Source organism: Eurytemora carolleeae, unplaced genomic scaffold (genome assembly GCF_000591075.1).
Source record: "Eurytemora carolleeae unplaced genomic scaffold, Eaff_2.0 scaffold214, whole genome shotgun sequence".
Lineage (NCBI taxonomy): Eukaryota > Metazoa > Arthropoda > Copepoda > Calanoida > Temoridae > Eurytemora > Eurytemora carolleeae.
In genome coordinates this window covers 58,366-84,168 of record NW_019396249.1, presented here as the reverse complement: position 1 = coordinate 84,168, position 25,803 = coordinate 58,366, and the positions used below count along the sequence as shown (strand labels likewise).

The window sequence follows — 25,803 nt, the reverse complement described above, 5'->3', positions numbered from 1 at the left end:
TTTCCCAATTTCTCATTTGTTATTTTGTCCTTTTCTTTTTCCCCTTGTCCCTCTCATGCGCTTGTCCATTTCTTTGTTCACGGCTATCTCTCTTTTTCTCTTGTTTGTTTCTTTTCTTATTTTCTTTCTTGTTCTTCTCTTCCTCTTTTCTTTTCTTAATATCTCTATTGTTTCCTTGTATGTATCTTTTCTTACTATCTCTGTTGTTCTTCTCTTAATTTTTCATACCCCCCCCCCCCTCTGCCTCTTCCACTTCCTTTCTCTCCTGTAAACTCCTTTTCCTTGGTCAAATTCCGAAAAATAATGAGAATCGTTCAAAATGAATTTTAAATGCCAGGTTTTATGGACTACGTATATTAGATAAATATTACAATGATTGTATCTTCGTATCTATGTATACTAAATAATTTGTTTATTATATAATTGTGTGAACCAGAAAACTGTGGAAAGAGAGAAGCAATCTTTATACATATTTAAAGTGAATAGTTTTACTAATATTTTGTATATCCCTTATTAAGTGAAATGGATCTGTGTGCACTACACATGTGCTGTATCTCATGTTTATCGTTTTTTGGACTATTTCAATCTGAACTTGAAAAGTTTTATAAACTTTTCTGATTCTCACTGTATCATACATTGTTAAATAATAATATTCAGCTTTAAGTTATATATCTTTGGTCGCATTTTGACTCTTTAAATAAACTATCTTTCCTTTCCATCGAATGCATGATCATGGTTGATTTAAATCTTTTAAATTTAATGAAATTACTAAATATAACTATAGTTCAAAAAGTACAACCCTGTATAAAGAATTTACGACTAGGGAGCCAGGGGAAAAGTAAGTAAATGTTTTATTTTAACAAAAAGGATTCCCCTGCGCGACAATTTGAATTATTTCATTACTTAAAGGGAGTGCTCGCGTAAAAGAAAGGAACATAGGTTGAAAAAGTTTCGTTTATATCAAATGATTTTAGGCTCAAGTCAATTTAAATCTTATTTTACACGTTCAGGATTTTTCATGTCGAGCTGGGAAATTTTTAAAAAGGATTATTGGGAATTAAATTCTTCATTTCAGCTCGAATCTCAGACTAAAGTTCATTTCTTAAAGAAACGTAATTTAATCTATGTATTATTTAATCAACATCAGAAAATTGGGAGATTTCAGATTTCTAACTGTTATATAAAATACAAATTGTGATATATGAAGGCTGCTCTAAAGATTCCGTGGGCTCAGATCTACGATATTAAACTTTCACGAGCTGTATTGACTGTGATTCTCCATATAAAAAAAGAGCATGGCCGATTTAAACAGGCACCTTGAAAATCTTTATATGATCAATAAGTTAATAGATATGGTCAGATTGCTAGCTTAAATCTCTCATGCTGTGTAGTTGAATCAATATATGAAATATATGAAATCGATTTAATTCTAATGATCTCACTATCATGTTTTTGCACTAATCTCATGCGCAACCGTTGTGAATTTGACTATTAAATGAAGATCACTTGGAATAACGTCTATAGTCCCTTTAAATCCTTTAATTAAAAGTCAATACTGTGGATATCGAGTTAAGTCGCTGTAGTTAATAAAATAACCAATCAAAAGTTTATTCCTTAGGATTCTGGAGCTAGGATCTTTTCTTGAATAGAGGTATACTGGATAGGAAGAACAGAACACCACCTTGAATAAAGAAAGTGATTAGAAAAGTTTCTTTTATTAAATAGAAGATAATGCCACAAGATCATATTTTAAATCACTATATCTCTGCAACCTGATCGTTGATGGATGATATTGCAAAGCTAGACTACTTGACCTAACAGAATTCATAGTTTTAAATTTAGAAGGTCTGTCATTGTTCTTCAAAGACATTAAGATAAGAAGATCAGAGTTTGTGGCTCAAAGACTCAATTTTGTGCTGAATCAAGTTAAACCCCCTTTTGCATCGAGAGCTGACTCAATATTGACTTGTAGTTGGAAAGAGGCTAGCTTTGTAAAAATGTCTCCTAAAACTAAGCTAAGAAAAAGCGTGTTACTAAATAATAAATGAATAGGACATCAAAATATTACTTTTCCCACAATTTCGAAGGTCTACAACATTGGCATACAAAGATAAAGGGAATAGAAACTTTGAGTTTGTGGCAAAAACTCAATTCCTTTAAGAAATTGTAATACAAACATCCTTACAAAACTAAATCTTTGCAACATTCCATTATCAGTAGGTTTATTAAATTATATTTTATAAATTCTTTTGATGTCTTCGAAGTTCTCGGTTAAACTGTAGTCTGTATTCTGTACCTCAAGACATGGTTATTTTAGAACTATAAAGATTAAGTTTTCATAAAGTGTTTGACAAAATTTTTCTCATTTACTGTGTGATAGCTTAAACAAGTTTTGAATCACTGTTATTTGTAGACCAAAAATTGATGGCAAACGGGATTAATCTTGGGATTAAATTGTTTTCGCTATTCCATATTTAAACCATTTAGAAGACGGTTAATTAATTCTGTCTTTGATTCAATCTATTCTTAATCAAATTATGATAATTGAAAATAATAGGAAAATAATAAGAAAAAAAATAGGAAAATATTAGGAAAATAATAGGAAAAATAATAGGAAAATTATAGGAAAAATAATAGGTAAATAAAGTTTTTCTGTGTACTAAGAATGACGAACACATAAAGTTTAAGTTAAAGGTTTAAATAGATCTTATTCTTGCTTATAGGAAGTTGTATTATAGTTGTCTTGTCCAATTCATAGTTTTAAACCATGATAAAAGAAATAAATATCTTGAAATATACAATTCCTTTCAACCCTTGAGAAAGGGAGTTGATAATGAAGTCAGACCAAAAAATGTTTTTACGTTAAAGATTGAGGCACAAATTAAACCGACCAAAAAAAGAAAACCCTCTGATATTATATTTCTGACAAAGGAACTGAGCTTTTACCACAAACTCAAATTTTCCAATCTGGTGGTGTAAATTTTTTATATTTCAAATTTAGATTATTTTATTAAACAGAATTTACAGTTTTTTTTTTGTTTTTTTTTGGAGTGCTCCAAAGTCTATTTTGAAATTTATGAGAAAACAAGTATTTTTTTCAGAAAAGACAGTGAAAAAAACACAATAGTTGTTTAATTAGATAGATAGATATATATATATAGATAGACAGATAGATAGATAGATAGATAAATAGATAGATAGATAGATAGATTAATAGATAGATAGATAAATTTTGCACTTACAGGGGAGAAACCTAGATAACCTGCAATTTGGTGTTTTTACAACATTTTATCGAATTAGCGAATAAATCAAATAAACGAAATGAATGAAAAAGAAATAGAAATACAAACATATAAATAGAACAAAGCAACAGAAAGCGTTAAAAAGGAAATAGATAACTTTATTCCTGCGGGAAAGTGAATTCTTATTATAAAAAATATCCATTATTTGAAATAAACTTGTACGTTTTTACAGTGAAAACACGTATTATACCTTTTAACGGTTATATTATGAATGATGAAAAAATGCATTTTTGGTTTTTAAATTTATTTCTTCGCAGTTTTATCAATTTTCACATAAATGCATAAAATGTTTAGATTGGAAAAAGGTTTTACAATCAAAACATTCTGTGCATGTGTGCTGTATGCAATAAAATTGCAATATTTTAATTTACCCTTGGACAATATAAAAATTATTTGTTGAAAAATTATGAACGCACTGTAAAAATGTTAAAAGAAAAAAATATAAAATTTTTTGTATTACGCGATTTTCAATTCATATATTATTTAATAAGGAGTTCGACTTTTAGCTAAAAATGTTGATCTAAAGTTTAAAAGTAGAAATTTAAAACACTTTTACAGAAACCGTTGGTTTGCGCTAGCATACCATTTTTATCGATTAAGGCTCCATAAACGTCACACCCTTTTTTAAATTTGTTGGTTCGGTTAACATTATAAAATGCTATATGCTCAATGCTCTTACATTTTTAAACGGATCAATTTAAACCCTAGTATAACCTAGAAAAGTAAAAAAAAGGCAAAATATGGAAACCCCAATTTGCGGATAGAGTCTGAAATACAATTCTACGAAGTATTTTCTAAATCCTTAATATTTCAAACTACGAATGTCAAAGTTTGAAATATCAAATATGTAATTATTACACATCTTTATTTAAATATATAGGAATAACAAAATTAGATTTTAGAATTAGATTACAGGAAAAGAAGGAAATGAAAAAAAAACCGTTTGTTCTCGAAAATTACATTATTATTCATAAAGGTCCTACCATTGTTCACTCAAGATTATTGTCATCTTGAATAATTTCATAATTTGTTCTCCTATTGAAAGTTATAATCGATCCATCAATTATATATAAATGTCTTCTACAATTATTAGTCCATATATCTTGGGAAAGAAATATGTCCTGCTAGGACATGTTCTTTTCTCCTTTTGTAATATTGTGGAATCTTAAGTTTAAAGGGACTGTATGCATAATATCAAGTTACCCTCCCTGCAAAGATGGCAATACTCGATTCACAACGGTACCTTTGAAACCTTTATCTGACCAATAATGTGGAAGATATTGTCGATTTTTCATGTTTAAAAGTATTTAAATCTGATAATTCCTAGACGTTTTACTGGAGTGGAAATGTGCAAAAGAATTTTGTAGAAAAAATTAAAAATAGTCTTTTTTCAAAATTATAAAAATTATGAAGCGGACAAAGCCATCATTGCTTGGTTATGTTTTCATTTTAATTGTTATGGGAATAGAGGTTTTCTAAGAAAACATTAGGAATCGTACGTGCCAAAGAATGGAGAGAGGGTTGAAATCAAACCTGTTAAAAACCCTTCACGGCCGGTTTTTGCATGAATTTTTGATTAATTGATCGATTGAGACTCATCGTTTTTCATTTTCCTGATGAAGTCGGATACCCAAGCTAGATTTTACAAATTGATATCTCATTTATTCCCAATAAGATTTAGTGAAGGAAACAAAAAAATAAGTAGCCCTGGATGATGAGGAATACAGGGTTACCCTCGAAGGATGAGACGTTAAAGACAACAAAGGAATTTTATTTTGTCCTTCTTAACACAGTCATGATTTCCTACAGCTTTAAACTTTTTTTCTTTCCCAAAAAAATGCATAACGTCAGAATTAAATCATTCTTTTTTGGGTTACCCTCCATATCTAATAAAATATTAGAAATACAAAATATTTATGTGGTAAAGCTCTGTAACTATCTGAATTCCGATAGAATTGATATTGTTTGTTTTCCTCTAGATTTCCTCCAGGGTATTCCATATTTTTATTAATATTTCATCCCAATATTCAAACCCGCTGAAGCAATCTTCAAACTCTTTTTTCTTCGAAAGAACTGATTAGTCGATAGCATTTAAATCTATTTTCATATCCTTCTTTCCAACCCTTTCATATCTAAAACTTTATTTAATAAACAGTTCTAATCAGATGGACCTGGAATTAATGTATACAATTAATCAGACGGCTTTACAATCAAATTTTACAATTATTATTAATAAAACGATAATAACAAAATAGCCCTAGTCCTGCCATTCCAAAAATGTGGTCTGCCTGTTTTAGCATTTAAAATTGCCAGAGATATCAATCACTCTGGGCCGTAGTTTTGAATTCGAAGAGGACCTGCCCAGTTTGTACCCGCCTGCCAGATAACAGCGTGTACTGACCCGATCCTATATGGTACAGTACGTCGCCCTAACCAGACTAACATAGGACAGGGGTCAATTTTCTTGGAATAGTCCCGTCGGAGGGCTAACTATGACAACTCCCATGGCGCGTTCAGACTTTTTACAGTACCCGGCCTAATCCTAGGCCTATTTGACCGACCCCACTGGCTTAGTCCACCGTGATATATATATGTAAATTCAACCTAGTTAACTGTCAATTAATTAATTTCTGATTATGACTATAGCAGAATCTAAAGGTTGATGTATTAACGTATTACGATCAGGAAATACGAATTTTTGGCTAGTTTCATTCTATACTGGGAAGGTGGGGGATTGTTTTTGATAATTTTACTTACTGGTAGCAAGTACAGCAGGCCAGGCTATGTACAGGGTGTACTGCAGACCTATGTACGAGGATATAGGATCAACAAGCATCGGAAGATTACCCCCAACACAGTTCATCATAAACAGGAATATACCGATGGAAACAGATCTAATGTGAACAGGAACTAGTTCTACCAGAACTGTAAACAGCAAACTGAACCAGGTCTCAGCTAAATAAATAAACAAATTAACAAATAAAAAAAATTAATTTAAAAAAATTAGTTAAATAAAAAATTAAACAACTAAACAAAGAAACAAATAAACAAAGAAAGAAATGTATATATTGTAGAAAATTATAAAACCACAAATCAGTTGCGTCAGATTCTGGAACCCGAGAAGACCTCTCCTTTGATACACTTGTTAATCATTATGTATTTATATCTAGAAGCAATAAATGTTCCTCAAAAATATGATAAATGCACCGAAATATACGATTTGAAAATTGTGATCAAATAAAGATATAAAAAAATAAATAGAGAGGTTTATATCTAAATGGAAAATATGAATATTGGGATGATATATTGAAAGATTAATGCATCTAACACTAGACAGTAGACACTCAGCGTCGGAAACTTAAGACATAGAGAGCCTGGGAATCGAAACCGAGCTTATTTCAAAAAGTTAATTAATAATCTTATCTTAATTTCAGGTTTCGTAAAAATATAGAAAATTTGAAAAACAATAAGATAGTAAAATAACAAGATGGTAGGGCAGTAGGGTAGTAAGCTAGGCAGTGCGAAAGAAAGAAGCTATAAAAATTGATAATCTTTTTTGTTTTGTTTTTGTGACAAAACAAATTTAAAAGTCTTCTCCCAAGGATTTAAAAAATTGAAAGAATATTCCGATTGCAAAATAAAATACTTTTTCTTTTTTTCTTATACATGTGCGTAAAAAAGATAAGCATAAATAAAATGCCATTTGCTCTATAATCAAAAACTTATCCCTCCATATAGGTATTATATATGTGATGATTGAATATATATAGATAAGGCTGCAGAGACGACTGTATGGAATTAATTTATTTTATTTCTTATTTTCCTAGCTCGGCCGCGCAGCTTTAAATATCTCCTGAACTTTAACATTTAGAAACTATTTTTAATGCAGTTTAATAAATATTCCCTTATTACTGTCATACTTATTGAGTTTAGGTTATCGGTAAAGTCTCATTCCTTTGTGGGTAACCCTGTAAATATGTTCTAATTTCGTAAAAGTTTTCACTTTACTTTATACTCTGTAATTTATAAAACTGAATTTACCAGCTGAGGGGTTGAGGCTTTTCTTGTAGAAATCGTAAACATTGTAGCGGTATTTTCCTCATATTATAATTTTTCAAAATTTACAAAATTTTTAAAACCTGTCAAAAACTTATCTTCACCCATTGCCACATACTCAAATTTTCTTATCCCCACATCTTCCTCAACTTAATGGTGAGCGTAAACTTTGATATTTCAGACCTGGATTATTTGATATTAAAGAATTCATGAAATATCAAAGGGTACAACATCAGTTTGCAAAGATATAGGGATTAGAACATTTAAATTTGCGGCCAAAAATATGCTTCTTTTATTTTTTATTTCTAATTGATACATTTCCAAAATTAGAGTAAAATCGTTGGTCTTATGTCTTACACTAAATTAAAGTCTGTGCTTGTTTGGACAAAGTTTTGATAATATCAATTGATCCAATTTTTTCCTATTTTTTCCTATTTTTTACGATGCTTCGATGAAATCATGAAATTCTTGGTTTGGGCACAATTTTGAAATTTAGTAAAAATTTGCGAAGATTTCACAGGAAAGTATGCATTTTTACATTTTTTAGGGGACTAATGCATAGAAAATTTTGACCGAATTTGGGCACTTCTATCTTATGTTAAAGGAAATATTAAGATGGTTCAATGATTTTAAAACTAATAAATTCGACTTCAAACATTTTTGCTTGGCCCGATGAAATTTAATAAAAGAAATTTTCTCCAATATATAACGATGAAATCGAATACAAATATTTTGAGGAAATCTTTTTAAACAGTATTCAATTTATTTACCTAAAAACACACGTTTAAAAGAAACTGTATAGTGACCCTCAAATTATTAAGTGGGATGTCCAATTCCCTAGGGTACCTATTAAAGCTTTGTATGATTAAAGATAAATGAGCTATACCCTAATAAACTTATAACTTTAAAAATTGTTATTCTCTATCTTGCGGAATTCTGCTACAAAAATTGTAAAAATTTAACACTAAAAACCGAAGATTTCTCTCACATTATTGATCAGATTTAAAGGTTACCGTTGTTAATCGGGGATTTAATGTTATGGTCACTTGAAATTACAAAAACAGGTCGTTTAAACAAATTTCTTTGAGAAAAAATAAACACAAATTCATATATTTAATTCCTAAGACACATTCCAAAGGCCCCCGAGACCAAATCTGTAACCCAATGGAAGAAAAAGGGTGAAAGAAAAAGATGATTTCGTGAAAAATGTTCTGAACTCTGGATCTGAAACTTGAGAGAATTTTCAATACATCATCATTAGTCGTCTCTTCTTCCTCATCAAGGGAATTATACAAACTCTTATCAAACTCAAACTTGGTCAAACTTCGTCCCACGCTTAACTAAAGCTGATTTAGTTCTGGTTAATATGACACGTATCACGATGATCTCAGGCTTAATGAGTTAAGATTGGGCGCTATACACGTTTTGAAACCTTTGTTTTCTATGCTTGTTTTTTATGTCAAAAATATTAATTATATAAAAAAAGAAAAAAAACTAAAATAAATCAATATAAAAATAGTTACCAAAGAAGTAATAGAGAAGAAGACAAATAAATGCATGAGGAGGATTTAGGTACAAACTCAGAACAGAAAACGGAACAGATATTATCTAAACAGATATCATTTAAACAGATATATTATAAACAGATATATTATAAACAGATATATTATAAACAGATATTATCTAGACAGATATCATTCAAACAGATATATTATGAACAGATATATTATAAACAGATATATTATAAACAGATATTTTATAAACAGATATTATTTAAACCGATATTATCCAAACAGATATGATATTTAAACAGATATATTATAAACCGATATTATAAAAACAGATATTATTTAAACATATATTGTCTAAACAGATATATCATAAACAGATATTTTATAAACAGATATTATCTAAACAGATATATTATAAACAGATATTATCTAAACAGATATATTATAAACAGATATTTTATAAACAGATATTATCTAAACAGATATTATCTAAACAGATATTATCTAACCAGATATTATCTAAACAAATATTATCTAAACTTAATTATATTATCTAAAATTCACAATGTTAAAAGATCCGCCAATTTATAGAGAGGTATGTTCGATCACAATAGTACTTTTTAAACCTTTATCAAAAAAACGATGAATTGATTTTCTTTCAGGAAAATTGTTGAATTCTGATAATTTTCCTCTTTCTCTCCAGGTGTATAAATTGAAAATAATCAATGTTGACATTGAAAAAGGCGGATAACTCCACCATTTTTGCTCATACTTAGTTTTAATTGACACCATAGTGAATCGGACATACCAATCTAAATAACGGCTCTTATCGATATAAATCAGAGTGACCTTCAAAAAAGAAAAGCTTAGCTTTTACTAGAAATTAGAAGTTGAATTTGTATTAAATGTTGCTGGTTATGTTTCGATGTTGGTTTCATACAGATCTGATATTAAGGTTTTTTTTAATACATTATGCAATTACAATTGTACCAATTAACCATCTTTTGGCTTGTTCGTTTCACTTTAAAACTGCATTAAAAAGTGCCGTTCAGAAAAAAAACAGCTTAAATCACAATCTCTTTTTTATTATTGAACTTACCGTGCAGGCACTTTTTTATTATTTTGTTAAAATATGCATTTTTAATAATATTTTCAATAATAAATTAATTAAATTCAAATATGCATTTCATAAAATAATGCAAAATTCAACCGCATTGACCGGGTTATTTATATAAAATGCTGAAAACAATTGTTAAAATTGAAAAGAGGGAGGAGAGGGGTTATGAAGAGACAATTATAATATCTGTTCCTAATTTTTGTACGACGGCATCTGATATGAACCCTCCCACCAGGACTCCAGAGCTACCTCCCAGGATGGAACACAGCATAAACCAGTATCCAATATCCATACCCTAGATCCATTTTACATACAATGGGAACATAAAAGAAACATTTTTTACAATTTAAAAAGATATTTTTATAAAAATATTAATCCAAAATTGTTAGATTTAACTATTTTCTACAGTGATCAAGAGGTTGTAACTCTAAAAAAATTCTATAAGAATTTTGCCGATGAAGTGAGATAAAATTAACGAACAAGGCGTCCCGAACAATACTACTAAAGGAAAAATGTCTTTACGATTTGTTTTAGGTTTCATGATTTTTCCGGCTCTTCGTTTAAAATCTCTATCTTCTAGTAAACTTTAATTCGTAAATTCGAATTGAATTGTAACTATAATATTGATTTCAAGATTTTGATTTCAAAACTATTTCTCTGATTAAAACTTAAATTTAAATCATTAAAAATAAAATTCGGAAATCAAATTTCTTCAATATGTCATTAATGAATTCACGAATATTAAATAGCAATAAATTTACAAAAAAGCAAGATAAAAAAATTACCCCGTTACATGTTCGAAATATTTGTTCTTCTCGAAAGCTATTTAAAAATGGAGTTATGATAGAAAACATATTAGAAACGAAATCTTAAATGAAATTTACGTTAATTAGGCGTGGGCGGAAATTGAATTACCTTGTGGTATTGGTTGAAATAGTTGACATTATTATGAGCCCAAGCATACCCAGCTAGAATATTATAAAAATAAAAATAACAAAGATAATAATAATAACAATAATAATAAAGATAATAATAACAATGATAATAATAATAACAATAATAATAATGATAATAATAATAATAGAAATAAAGAAATAATAATAATAATCATAAAAAAATAATGATAATAATAAAAATTCGATTAAAAAAAAACATTTCTGGAACGTCTTTAATAACGTTGAACCGAGAAATGGAAAAAAGGGTTTTCCGTATGCAGTGAAATAAAAAGATTGAATCTAACAATTTCCTATTTCTTTATGATTTCAAAATATGCCAGAGCTTGCGAAATATTTCATTTGATCTGTTGAGCGTGAAGATATGGGTGTCCGGTGGGGCTGGGGGGGGATATAAAGGAAGAGGGGATTAAAAGAAGAAGGGGAGAAAGAGGAAGGAGAAGGGGGGGAAGGGGGAAAGAAAGAAGAGAGGTGGCACGCACCTCTAACCCTTTACTAAAAGTAAATTCAACTTAAAGTCTGACCGCGTCAACCTTGTTGCACCGCGCGGCTAGTCCTATTGAAGGTCTGCTTTATTACCCAATGTCAGGTCGATACAGTAAAAACTGGGACCGGAAAGGTTGACCCGGCTAAGCAATTTAAATGTACTACGGCCGCACGTGGTTGGGTTCAGAAAAGGGGTTCGGGAGAAGGAGAAGGGGAACAAGGGAAGACATTACATGCCAGATTCTGGCCCGCTTGGGCATTTGTTCACCTGGCAAGACACTAAAATGGTGTATTGTGTCTTGTTTTTGCATACTGTATAAGCAAGCGCTAAGTAAACCTCTATATATATTGTATATGCAAATGCTTATTATAAGCTAGCCCCATAATACTAGTGTAAGCGTAAACACCATTAATGATCTATCTGACAAGACATGAGTAGGCATAATTTTATTTGAACCAGAAAACAAGCGTCTCAATGTCTCTTTGATCCAGGAACAGAGGTGTCTAAGTGTCTCAATGTCTCATTTCTGTAAGACAAGAGTATGAATATGCACATATTTCTTGTCAAGAAATGTGTGCCGAAATGAGACACTGAGACACCTGTTTTCATGGTTCAAATAAAATTATGCTTACGCTTACACTGGTATAATAGAAATGAGACATTGAGACACATAAGACACTTCTATTCCTGCAGATCAAAACATGTGAATATGCATTCGCTTGTTTTACAGAAATGAGACATTGAGACGCACGTTTTCATGGTTCAAATAAAATTATGCTCACGCTTACACTGGTATAATAGAAATGAGACATTGAGACAATGAGCCACCTATGTTCCTGGATCAAAAATGTGTGCAAAAATGAGACATTGAGACTTTGAGACGCCTCATTTCATAGTTTAAATAAAATTATGCTCATGAATACACTGGTATTATACATCAGCATACGCTTGTATTCAAAGAATGAGACAATGAGACACTCAACGCTTCCAATCCTTATACAGTTTGCATAAACAAGACACAAGACACCATTTTAGTGTCTTACCAGATCCACACATGCCTAAGCGGTCCAGAATCGGGCACGTCCCCAGGTGAGAAGGGGAAAAGGGGGGTGGGAATAAAAAGGGTAAGGAAGTAAAATGGACAGAGGGTGTAAAGGGACGTACATCAGGTATATTATGGGAAGATATTTAGTCGTGCAAAATCTTTTTGATACTGATTTATCCATGATTCTGTTCCATGAGGAAGCTAATCAAATATCAAAGACGATCTTCAAGTAGTCCTTAAATTTACATTATAGTGGTGCTCCCTGTACTACCTGTATGCCTAAGACTAGCAGTAAGGAAGAGAAGAAGAAGAACAGGTTCAGAGAGACAACGGACAATTGATCTGAGAAACATTTTTAAATCAAAATAATTTAAAAAACATACAAACAGTTTTAAATCCTTATAATATAGAAAAAAGCTCTATTCAATTTCAAATAATTCATATAATCCACCAATCATGCAGAAAATGAAATTGTTTCCCTAAAAATGTATCATGTCCGATTTACTTGTAATTAAGTTTACTATCCCTTTAACCATATAATATTGTCTATATATTCCGTGTTTACAGTCCCTTTAACCATATAATATTGTCTATATATTCCGTGTTTACAGTCCCTTTAACCATATAATATTGTCTATATATTCCGTGTTTACAAAGGAGAAAAACCAATTATCATGAAGTAAGAAAGAGTTTACAAATTTCTGGAAATAATCTTCTTTCAAATCAATCAAATCAAATTAGAAAATGACATTGCACAGTGAACCTAAATATCAGAAAATGCACACCACAAAACTGCACAGTGAGAATGAACATGTTATAATGCACACTGGTCTAAACTGGGGAGTTTAGAATCGAAATGTGTTTAAAAGAAATCCTTTAAACCCTGATCTTAAATCCATGGATTGGAAATGTGGGAATATCCAGGTTCAGGTTCAGACTGCTAATAGCATTCATAAAGACTAAATATACTATAGAGGAAGCAGGTACAGGTACAGGTACAGGTACAGGTACAGGTACAGGTACAGGTAAAATTTCGATTTTAGTTCGTTTTCGGTTTTTGCAATATTTTCTTACAGGCTCAAAATTTTGCATATTGTAACAAAAACAAATGTCTAGAATAAATAATTTATAAATTTGTAAAACTTCTCATATTAAAAAAACCCAAAAACAAACCCGAAAACGAAACAACTCATTGCACATTGCTAGGTAAAGATATAGAGTTTGTACTTGATGTATTGTCTGGGCTCCATTTCGACTATGTTTACTTTAGTAAAATAGAGATTTTAAATGTTTCCTGAAATAGGAAATATGTTCTGGGTTTAATTTGGAATTTGTCTCTTCTCTACCCTCTCCTTTCAACCCTTTACTCCGGTCCTCCAGGGCTGTTCTATTCTCCGGGTACTCCAGGAGACAGAAGGAAATCTTCCGAGGGTTAACCTGAATAGAGGGAGGAGATATTTAAACCAGAGTTTAAAATGTATTGTTCAAGACTCGATGGAACAAATTTGGAATTATAATATTCAAGTATTTTTGTTTAAGAATGATAAACAGATATAGTCCCAAGAAGTTTCTCTTTTCTCAGAAGAAGGGGCAGGGGGAGGAGGGTCAACTAAATATTTATAATAAATTGCCAAAAATGAATTGAGTGTTTGCCACAGACATATATTTTCTAATCCCTTTTTCCTTGCAACTTAATAATCTAGATTTGAAATATCTAACAGAATTCATAGTTTGAAATATCTAAGGTCTACGACATTTGGCTGCAAAGTATAGGGATTAGAAAAAAAGTGTTTGTTGCAAGGAATAAACCTTTGTTTTAATGCTTTTCTGGAAATATGCATGTGGAGGTCTTTTTTATAGTCTATTGGAAAAAACAAATTTTCTTATAGAAAATAAAAGCAAAACATGATGATATTCCTGCTCCTCCCTGTAAACTGTTTGTTGAAAGTTTTCTCATTTTTGTTTCAACACCCTGCAGCGAACATAGAGAACTTTTCCGTCTTGTTGAAGCTGACAACCTTCTTGAACCCTGAACAGTGAAAACAGGATCAATATACAATTTTGTGTACACAGAATTTTTAAAATCAAATCAATGTTCATAGAGGAAATGGAAATTAAAGGAAAGTGAAAAAAATATTTTTAAATGTAAAATTTGAAAATTAATAAAACTAAGTTGAAAAAATGAAAAACTAACACGTTAGTTTAAAATTGAAACCCTGAGAGTTTTGCTCCTATAAGCCATTCTTTCAGAATACAAAGTAATATGTATCAGGTTGCAAAGATATAGGGATTAGGAAATCAGAGTTTGTACCAAGAATTTAGTTTTGTTTGCTCCATTTCACTGATTTTGTGATATTTTTAATTGTAACTTGTGTAATCCAAACATAAAGACAATGTCATGATTGTTTTCTAGATTACACGTTTAAAAGGACTCACTGTGGAAATTGGAAGACTTGATGCTTTAGAATCTTCTAAAGAAGAAAAAGAGATCCGTCGATATTCTGAAGAAACGTCAGAAACAGTTCCATCTTTGCCAGGGTTTGTACCTGATAAAATTATATAAAGCTTTATTAATGAATTGTTAATTTCAAGGGACCGCCTAATTAAAAAGTTGCAGAACCGATTCACAACGGCTGTCTTTACATCTTTACCTGAGCAACAATGAGGAAGATATTACCGTTTTTCTGTCTTTACCAAGAAGTATGGAATATAAAGGAGATAGAATTGATGCGGCCCGCCCTACCAGACAGGGTGCCCCATTTAAAAAAAAGTTTTAAGGTCCTCTTTTAAGTTTTTAAATGTGGGTTTTTTACTATACCATGTTAATTAAAACTAAATCTTTATATTATAAAAAATACGCTTGTATTGCTAATATTTTTGCATCATAAAAAATGTATTTGTTTGCATTATTCAGCCTAATGTTTTCCCTGTGTAATATATAAAATAACCTAATCTGAATACACATACGCGGTATTTGTACATCAAACAAATATTTCTTATTCAAATGAAGCACCGTCTGCAAAGCATCATCCGCGTCGTTTATATCTCCTTTATATTCCATACTTATTGGTCTTTACTCTTTACACATGAATAATTTTGTCAATTTTATTCCTTCTCTCCGCTGCATAATTCCGGAAATCAATTTAACAGAAAAACCACAAATGAAAATAATCAATTTTTAAAGGAAAAACAAGATTTTGAGAATACCATTGTGAATCAATTATTATTTTTCCTTTTCCTTGACATTTTTAGGAGAATTATGATTAGAGTTCAAGGTTTTCAAATATCTTAAGAACGTTTTGAAAATACATTGGCATAGCAGAAGCACTAATCTAGAATAGATAATTACTTTTGCAACAATATTGAATTATATTTAATAATAATTTCAAGAAATTACAATAATTGTCACTTATTTTGTAAAACAACGTCCCAGTTTTTATAGAAATAGGTTAAAGGGGAATGTCCACATTTCCATACAAACGGTGGGGGAGGGGGGGTTCTGACTTCGTTTTTAGAGATTTCTCTCTGATTTTTTGCATGCAGGCCTGAATTGTGATCTAGTTTTTTGAATCAAACACCAAAGTGGAGAAAAAATAATTTTCCCCCTAATTTTTTGTGATAGGTCCATGTGGGGTGTCTAAAGTCATTAATATTAGGTCGGGAAACTCAATTCTGGATTTTATAATGCATTTCCCCCTCTCCTTATACCTTTCCCCCCCCCTTTCCCGCATTTTCCCCCTCTTAAAGGCCAAAGAAGCCTTCTGACTTTATTACTAGAGATTTCTCGCTGTTTTTTTGCATGCAGACCTGATTTGTGATCTAGTTTTTTAATCAAAAACCAAAATGGGGGAATACGAATGCATTCTGAAATAGAAATTAAATAAATAATTTTTAGAAAAAGTAGAAATGTCAAAAATAGATAGTAAAATGAAAAATCCAAAATATGCCAAACAAGACAAATGTCAGATCTAGATTTATTTCTACAATACATTTCGGTCTGGATTTTTTAAAGGAACTGAACAAAGGAATTGAGTTTCAGCGACAAAGACTAATTTTCAAACCCAATGCCGTCCACCTTAGATATTTCAAACTTTGAAATATCTAAGGTTTAGATCAATAGTTTGCAAAGATAATTAGAAAATTTTAGCTTGTTATAATGACTTAATTACTTTTAATTTATTTCTTTAAAATCGGTCAATGATGTTGATTTTCACTACGAACCAATATGTGCACAAAGCGAGCAGTATTTTGCCAAAAACTCGTTTTAAACCATCCTATTGCATAAATGTAATTTATATTGTATATGTCTAGGGCAACAAAAAGTAAGTAACGTTGTAAGGTAAAACCAAAGCCCAAGCCATTGCGACTTTTTAAAGTCACTGATGCCTAAAAGTTTCAAGACTAACTTTTATAGACCAAGAATTATTTTAGTCCAAAAAGTCAAACTTTAAAATATCAAAGACATCAGCATTGAATATGGATATAGAAAAGTATATTTTTTTGAAAATGCTCTGTTCTTTTGGGTCTTTCATAAAAAAAATTCAATGATAATGGATATTTTATTGTAAATCGTTTATGCTCTCTTTAAATGCAAATTATTTGAATTAAGTTGACAATACTTGACTTTTCCAGCTAAACTGGGATAGAATACTTGACTTTTCCAGCTAACCTGGGATAGAATACTTGACTTTTCCAGCTAACCTGGGATAGAATACTTGACTTTTCCAGCTAACCTGGGATAGAATACTTGACTTTTCCAGCTAACCTGGGATAGNAGGATTTTAAAAACATGGATTTATTTAAGCTTATTTATATATATTATGCTTATTGTAAAAACACACGGACTAAATTTATTTAATATCTAGGTGAAGTCGAACCACTTCGCTTGTGAGCCGTCATTTCAAATTTAAGTGGTTTAACCTTGTTCTAAGTAGTTGATCTACTTCTTGCTATTCACAAAATTTGGTCCCTGAACTACTAAACTACGAGCTTTTTATAACGACCGAAAACATTTGAAATATAAACATAGATCAAATTTGATAAATTTGTAAAAAAAATTAATAATGTCCGTTCTAAATGTTTAAAATGTTTAAAAGTTAAAACTAAATCCTTTTGTACAATATTCTTGGTCGGATCCGGTCTGACTAGTTTCAATTCAATTATCTCTTGCAAAAGAAAGTTTAACAATCCATTTTTGTTGTTACAGTTTGTTTCTCATCTTGTTTAAAAGAGCATAAAGTACAAAACATTTTAATACGAACTGCGGAAAAAATAGCGTCTTTTTTAAAATCGACCAAAAAAAATAAACCACATTTATTGATTAATATTATCTCAAATGAGATTACACCACTAAAATTTTAAAATTTGTATAAGATATTCCTTGCTTAAAATAGAAAAATATCCATAGTCAATTCATTAAACACATTCAGGGTTAACCATGAAGGATGAGACTTCAGAGACGACTGTACTGCATTTATTATATCTATTTGGTTGGGTTTAAATGGTTCATTCATCTATTAACGTGTTGCTTTTGGATCAAAAATTAATGTACGATAATATTCAAGGCAAGGGAATACTTCAATTCTGTCAAATAATTGTGTACATTTTTTATTCATCTTTAGTGAAAAAACGTTATAAAAATAAATTGTTAAAGAAACAATGAATGACTGTATGATTAACATGTTCAGTGTAACCGGGGAACTAATTCTGACTAAGAAATTGAGTCTTTGCCACACACTCAATCTTCATAATCCCTATAATTTTGCAATCTGATGGTGTTAACCTTTGATATTTCAAACTACAGTTAGAAATATTTAAGGTCTACGACATTGGGTTGCAAAGACATAGAGATAAGACAATCTGAGTTTTGTAGCAAAGACTCAACTCCTTTGCAAACATATTTCTCTACTGTATCATGAACCTAACAAGTTACAACACTTTAGAGAAATTACAATTTCAAGAGACCCTCCATTTAAAGGATGACATGAAAGATTTATAACAATACCCTCTAAGTCATTTTTGCAGGGAATGAGAAATTGAAATTTTTCAGACAGAAAAAAAGGATAATTCCATAATTTTTTTCAGACAAAGGACCGTTGTAAATTGACTCTTTAATAGAGGGATCCCTAAAATTTGGTTGAAAGTCCCTTTAATAACCATATTTTACAGGGCCCTGTATCTCTTTGATGACCTACCAGTAGTAGAAGAGCTGCAACCGGAAGTCCTAAACCTCCAGCAAGTATATAAGCAGCTCTCCAACCCAAACCAAACAGATTTAAGCTGCTCCCATAGATGCCAAGCAGGAAGGATAGACCGTACCCAAAATATAACTGAAATATCATCATTTTTTAATATTACAAAAGAATAAAATCATTTTCATTTTAAATGCATCTGCCGACAGAAAAGTGTAAAAAAGAAAAAGGAATTAAGTCTTTGCCACAAACTCTGATTTTTTTATAACGTTGCAACTCAACTCAATGAATTCTGTTAAATCACATGGTCGAAGTTAGAAATGTCAAAGCTCTACACAATGAGCGGAGGAAGGCAGGGGGCCATGAGCCACCACTATTTCCCCTTCCGTGCCAAATATTAGCTTTTTCTCTTCCGGCAGCCATGAGCCACCACTATTTCCCCTTCCGTTTTGACAAATTTGTTTTAAATATTTTTATGTTATCATATGGAAATATTTTCAGATTTCTATTTTTCTTGTTCTTTGTTTTCTTCTTATTCGTACATCTTTCAATCATATTCAGCTGATTTTGAAAATAAAAATTAAATTTTTGGGGGGGATCTTGATTTTTTAATTTAAACGACCCATGAGGGTCTTGCTTTCTTTCTCGGAACTCTATATAGAATTGTTTACTCTTAAGTTGCGTTTGACTTAGCAAAAACACACTTTCCTAATATTTTCTTGGGGACGAGGATGGGGGGGGGAGAGCGATCGTCTCCCCCCCTCCCCGGCGGGGAGGGACAGCTTCCATGCCCCAATCTCTTAAATCAAGAATTTTCTTTTTTCTTCTTGCTTCTTGTTTCTTGTTTCTAAACTTTGAGGCCTCTCCAAATACTTCTTTTGACATTGAGTTGTGGAGTAGGTAGGAGAGAGATAAGAAGGTTTGTAACAGGAAGGGTATATAGGTGATTGCTCCCTGTGTTCCTTCTGAGTTAAGGGGCATTAAGGTAACCCATAACTGCACCCCTTATGAAAATGGGGTCCAATTTTTAGGAATCTTCCACAACAGTCCAGTCCTCAATGCTGGTCGAGTTAGAAAACCGGTATCGTTGTGTATGGCTTGTTAAACTCCTTCTTTCAGCTGCACAAGGCTGAAGATGGGCTGTAGGCAACTGACTCATGGGGAAATGTACATTTGATAAAAAATTCCATTTGGGCGATGAAAAATGTATTTTGTGATTGTTTAAAATTGGGAAAATGCCTTTCGAAACCCCCTGTTATACCTATGATCAGCTATGGTTCACAAAAAAAAAACATGTTTCTTTTCATTTAACTAATTATCCGAGAAAATGGAGCACTTACCCAATTGCTGTTCCCATACGTAAGATGATAAGAACAGGAAAACTGTGTGCAGCCCCCATGAGTGCACAGCAGGTAGAGTAGGTCATCACGCACGCGCACAGAAGATGAGGCCTTGACACCCTGAAATTTAAGTTTATTTTGTATGTGTCGACATACGTTTATTTCTTTGACTGACTAAATTTAAGTTTTAAAATTGTACAGAAGAAAACAAAACAAACTCAGATTTTCTAATCCTGACATCCTGACAACTCAATGTCGTAGACCTTTAATATTTCAAGTTGTGAATTCTGTATCATTAAATAAACAAAGTTTGAAATCATTGAAAAAAATAAAGGAATCAGAAAATTTGAGTTTGTGGCAAAGTCTCAACTTCTTTTTGAAAAATCCAAATTTTATATTGAAAAAAAAAAGCCAACACTGTTAGGTTAAAAAAACTAATTGTTAAACATGAGCAAAATAAAATTGAGAAGTTTTACAGCAAAATTGTCACACCCTATCATAGATAAACCACAATTGATATTAGACAGGAACCAGTGTTAAATTTTTACATTGAACTTCTGTTAAAAAATGTACATGATCTATATAGAGCTACAAAAAGTAAAAGTTAAAAATTGACTCGGTCTTGAACATTGATTAATAATTTTTACAGCTGTCTGGATCTCTGTGACACTGACGCCGTACTAGATACATTTTATATTTTCGATGCTTCAATAATATTAAAATAACATTTATGCTCTATATATAGACTGACATTTATCCAGGATAAATTATTTAAATACCAAATATATATTTTACTTCATGGAAAGTTATACTTTTCTTTTCTGATAGATTGTAATTCACTATAATACTTTTAATAAAAGTATAGATGAATTAATTTAAGTTTATTAATTGGTGTTTGTACTTTTTATATGTTTTTAGATAACTTTCAAATAAACAAATCTGAACTAATCGTACTACTTAACGATAATTAAGGACAGAAACTCATGACTGTTTTGATTAACATATTTCTTTTCCAGAGAAAACTTTAATTGCAATTCCTTTTCCTGTGTTTTAATCAAAAATTCTCAAATTTTCAAATTACAGTATTTTTAAGTTGTAAAATATGCAAAATTGGTGTTCAGACCTCTCGTAGAAAAACAATTCATAGACAGGACATTTCATAGACAGGACATTTCATATACAGGACATTTCATAGACAGGACATTTCAAAGATAGCCTATTTCATAGACATGACCATTTCATAGACAGGACATTTCAAAGATAGCCTATTTCATAGCCAGGACATTTCATAGACAGGACATTTCAAAGATAGCATATTTCATAGATATGACCATTTCATAGACAGGACATTTCAAAGATAGGAAATTTCATAGGCATGACATTTCATATACAGGATATTTCATAGACAGGACATTTCAAAGATAGCATATTTCATAGACATGACATTTCATAGACAGGACATTTCAAAGATAGCCTATTTCATAGACATGACCATTTCATAGACAGGACATTTCAAAGATAGCATATTTCATAGACATGACATTTCATAGACAGGACATTTCATAGACAGGACATTTCAAAGTTAGCATATTTCATAGCCAGGACATTTCACAGACAGGACATTTCAAAGTTAGCATATTTCATAGCCAGGACATTTCATAGACAGGACATTTTAAAGATAGCATATTTCATAGACATGACATTTCATAGACAGGACATTTCAAAACTAGCATATTTCATAAACAGGAAATTTCACAAAAAGGATATTTTATATTTTTATAGAAAAATATTGATGTACGTAAACTATTTCACCTGTCTGCTAGTATACCCATGAAAACTCCTGATATAGTGAATATTATAATATATGCAGGTCCAACTAGAAGTTGATACTCCAGTCCAGATCCTGTATACCTCCAGGTACAGCTAGGTACTGCAGTACACCTAGAACATATTATATATACAGGTACTCCAGTACACCTAAAATATGTATAAACAGGTACTCCAGTCCAGATCCTGTATACCTCCAGGTACAGCTAGGTACTGCAGTACACCTAGAACATATTATATATACAGGTACTCCAGTACACCTAGAATGTATATATACAGGTGCTCAAGTCCAGATCCTGTATGTACAAGTATGTTTTTAACTTTAATAATTTATTTTAATTAAATTTTACAATAACTATATGATATCAGATGAAAATATTTTGAGATTTCTATAATTCTTTTTCTTCATTTTCTTCTTGTTTGTACATCTTTCATACATCTTTCAATCATATATCGGCTAAATTTGAAAAAAGGGATGTCTTTGTAATTAGCCCCCTACAATACAATATATAAAGGTATCTATGTATATAAATTAGTCATCTCTGTTTGTCTGTCTGTTTGCATGTCCGAACATAACACAGGAACCCCTTGACCAATTTGCCTCAGATTTTGATTGGGGAACTCGGGAGAACCACTGGCCTGTTTTTAGCTTGGTTAGAGAGTCAAGTTGCTTTGATCGATTTTTATAGAGAAAGTTTTTTTTCCAGAGAAAGCTGGATATCCAAGCTAGTTGTATTATGCATAAAAATATTATTGTCGGTTTAGATATCACGTAACCTAGGTGTCATATATCCTAACTTTGTTTTAACAACTTTATGTAGTTATCAACTTTGTTTACATGCACTATGCACTATGCACAATGCAGTATGTAATTAATAAAGATTTTTGAATTCCTAATTCATAATTTTTTACCTGCTGTAATCTGAGAGAAGAAAACAAAAACTTGAGTTTAAAGAGGTATTTGTTCCAAAATCTGGATGAAATATAAAATCCTTTTTCAAACCATTCTCCTCCTCATTCGGTTTATCACCGCCAAGGGAACCTCTATTGATGGAACTACTGTCAACGGAACCCCTGGCGGAGTGCCCTGAAGCCTCAGGTTCCAAGGTATTTTCTTCACTAAAAATTATCATTATATAAACTTTGACTCTACAACATTTTACTTGGTTGTGTCTTTTATTTTATTTTTCATTTTTATAATTTTTCTTTCATAAAGGATATTTTAGAATATATTAAAGGGACCGTAGGTGCATTTAAAGGTATTCCTGAAACAGCTTTATCTGATTAATAATGTGAAAGATAAATACGTTTTTTATCTAGAAAAGTGTTTGATTCTTTTATTTTTCTCCTGTCGTAAAGTAATGCGCAAATCACTTTTGTAGAGAAGCCACATTTGAAAACATGGATTTAAATGTTTACTTGATCAGATAAAGCTTTTGAGAGAATTTTTATCCCACATTTTTACTCACAATTTCATGATCTTGGGTGCAAAATGTTTCTTATTTGTTTCGAGGCAAATAAGTAACATTTTATACCGGTAAAGCAGGGGGTCCCTTTTTATTTCGCGGATTTTAATAAAAAATCGGACATTTTTATTAAACTTGAACTGAATAAATTTCTATATCCATCTGTCTTGTGGTATCATTTGGGAAATTATGCTTTTTGTTGTACGATTTTTACTTATTTTTTTGTTTTGCAATACCGTTCTATGCAAAGAATAAGAGTTAAGAATTTTTGCGGCAAATAGCGCATGCGCACAAGCACGCTTGTTTAACCTGAAATTTGAGTGTGTTGATAAAAAACTGTTTCCAGAACATTCTCCGTCTCCAAACTCTGAAAAAGTGAATTTAAGAAAGCTAAAAGTAAGTATAAATCGTTCATATGTGGCATTTAGAATTTGATAAAGAATTTTTAAATTTTTAATTACATCTTAAAACGTTAGTATTGTCTGTCAGTTTGTTTGTATCCAATAAACGTCAAATCGGCTAAAACAATTTGGCTAAAAAATTTTGTGGAAACTCATATGTCCCAGGAAACATTTTAACCTACTACATGCGCCAATGTCGAGTAGATAACTCTCCACTTTATATGTTCGACATCGGTTTGTCGGAGACTAAAGGTTTACCTGTGGATTTATTATTTTTTTTTAAGTGTGCCATTTCAAACAGAAAAATTCTCGAAAATAAGTTTTTTGAGAACGGAGAATAATGGTAGATTGAAGAGCAAAAGCTTAAAATTAAAACTAAAATGCTTGTAATTAAACTAGCTCGCTTTCGTGTTTAAAAATTAAAAAGAAACATTTTTTTGTTAAACTTTAGCAAAGTCGTAATATTAAAGTTATTCAAGTTCTACTTAACAATTAGCTTCATGACTTTAAACTTAGAGAAGAGAAATAAGTTTTATCGTTAATTAATTCAAGTCTGGAGTAGAAAGAGGGAGGGAGTGGCAAGTCACCATGAGCCCCACAGAACTTCATCCATGTCGTGAATTTACAAAATCACATTTGAAACCCAAACTCAACATAATAAAAGATTAAACATTGTTACGATAAACTATCGTTAACAATCAACTATCATTAGTAATCAACTACCATTAACAATCAACTACGGTTAATATTCAACAATTGTGAAAATCAAGAACAGTTAACAATTAACCATTGTTAACTTAGGCAGTTAATGAACGGCTGAAACCGTTATAGATCATTAACACAAAGAACGGCCGGTAAAGAACAGGGCTGGAACATTTGGGAAAACAGAAAAACAGAAAACAGCAAAGAAAAGAATGATCCAACTGAAGGCCCTTGTTAACAAACCATTAAAAAAATGGGGAGGGGGGAGGGGGTGTCCAGCCCTAATCATTGGCAATATGATAAATTAATATAAAAATTGTGCGTTTTCTCTTCTTTAAACTATTCTTGATTGCTTTCTGAAGATTCCACAAGCTGTGTCAGAATTTAGAGTTTGAAATTGGAAATACAAGGCTCGGACTTGGATAAAAGCGGATGAAATTCTGTATTATGGCTTGGATGTAGTTTTGAGCTGCTCATGGTAGCGTGGCTTCATATGCCTCTTACAAATTGTTTTAATTAGGTGAGCCTAAGGCCAGTTTGGGGTTTGAATTCTTTGAAAATATGTAATTTGATTAGTGTGTCAGTGTTTTTTAATTAAATAAATAATTGATTTAAAAAAATTAGATTTACACATTTTTTAGGTTATAAACTTATCATTTTTTTGATAAAAAAAAACTTAATACTGAATTCAGAACTTTCGGGTTGAGAATCTCTAGATCAATCATTGATTTCATATAAAGCAGAGCTACAGTTTAATTTCGTTCCTTACTTCCTCTTCGATATCACGTGGTGGTTATTGATATGTTTTGATTTTGTAAGAATTGAAGTAAAAACTTTTTTGCTCTTATTCTCATCCCAACACAAAATTTAAATCTTTGTGCAATCATTTTTTTCTTTAGTTTCAATATATTATCAGAAAAGAAAATTGTAAAAAAACCTTTATCACTTGCTTACCTATATCATTAGCTAACTGGCTTCCTGTGATCATTACAATAAAATGGGTCAGCTCACCGATCATATAACTCAGTGTTAACACTATTAACACAAACATGCGACCATTTCGAAGCAAAACTCTTCTACATTTATACATTTCTAGGACTAAAAATATTCACTAAATAAAACTTGATTAATTTTATTGACGCTGTAATTAGATGTACTTTGTACTTTTTATCTTGTAATTTTTACTTGGTAATCAGTACTTTGAAATTTAGAACTTTTTATTTTATAAGGGGGTTGCTTGAATACTGAGATAAGGGTACACGAAGTACGTGAGTGGGGTAATTGCAAAAATTGTTGAAATAAAACAGAGAAAATATTTTAATCATCTGTATTTTCAAAACTAATTTAAGCCTTTTTAAAATCATGAATCTACAGAATATTTCCACCCCAGCGTGAGAAATAGAAT

At 31.1% G+C, this 25,803-nt stretch overlaps 1 protein-coding gene and 1 long non-coding RNA gene across 2 annotated transcripts; both read right to left on the bottom strand.

The window, feature by feature from the left end:
* Positions 1 to 1,607: 1,607 nt before the first annotated feature.
* On the bottom strand, positions 1,608 to 9,992 carry LOC111699358 (uncharacterized). The gene is made up of 4 exons (XR_002764732.1): positions 9,969 to 9,992; positions 8,882 to 8,966; positions 6,060 to 6,257; positions 1,608 to 1,681 (listed from the first exon to the last, which is right to left on the bottom strand). It is a non-coding gene; the product is annotated as an uncharacterized LOC111699358 (long non-coding RNA).
* Positions 9,993 to 10,149: 157 nt separating this feature from the next.
* LOC111699343 (uncharacterized) lies at positions 10,150 to 25,603 on the bottom strand. The gene is made up of 12 exons (XM_023469995.1): positions 25,353 to 25,603; positions 23,605 to 23,662; positions 22,742 to 22,948; positions 21,815 to 21,943; positions 20,003 to 20,122; positions 17,205 to 17,236; positions 14,908 to 15,017; positions 14,399 to 14,500; positions 13,766 to 13,908; positions 12,743 to 12,813; positions 10,902 to 10,954; positions 10,150 to 10,281 (listed from the first exon to the last, which is right to left on the bottom strand). The coding sequence occupies exons 1-12, from the start codon at positions 25,486 to 25,488 to the stop codon at positions 10,150 to 10,152; spliced, it is 1,293 nt and encodes a 430-aa protein (XP_023325763.1). The 5' UTR covers positions 25,489 to 25,603.
* Between the last annotated feature and the right edge of the window lie 200 nt (positions 25,604 to 25,803).

Coding starts and splice junctions, on each gene's coding strand:
- LOC111699343 (XM_023469995.1), bottom strand. CDS start 25,488: ATGTATAAATGTAGAAGAGTTTTGCTTCGAAATGGTCGCATGTTTGTG. Junction 21,944..22,741: donor CTTCTCTCAGATTACAGCAG/GTAAAAAATTAT, acceptor AATATGTTCTAG/GTGTACTGCAGTACCTAGCT. Junction 10,282..10,901: donor ATTTCAACCAATACCACAAG/GTAATTCAATTT, acceptor AAATGGATCTAG/GGTATGGATATTGGATACTG.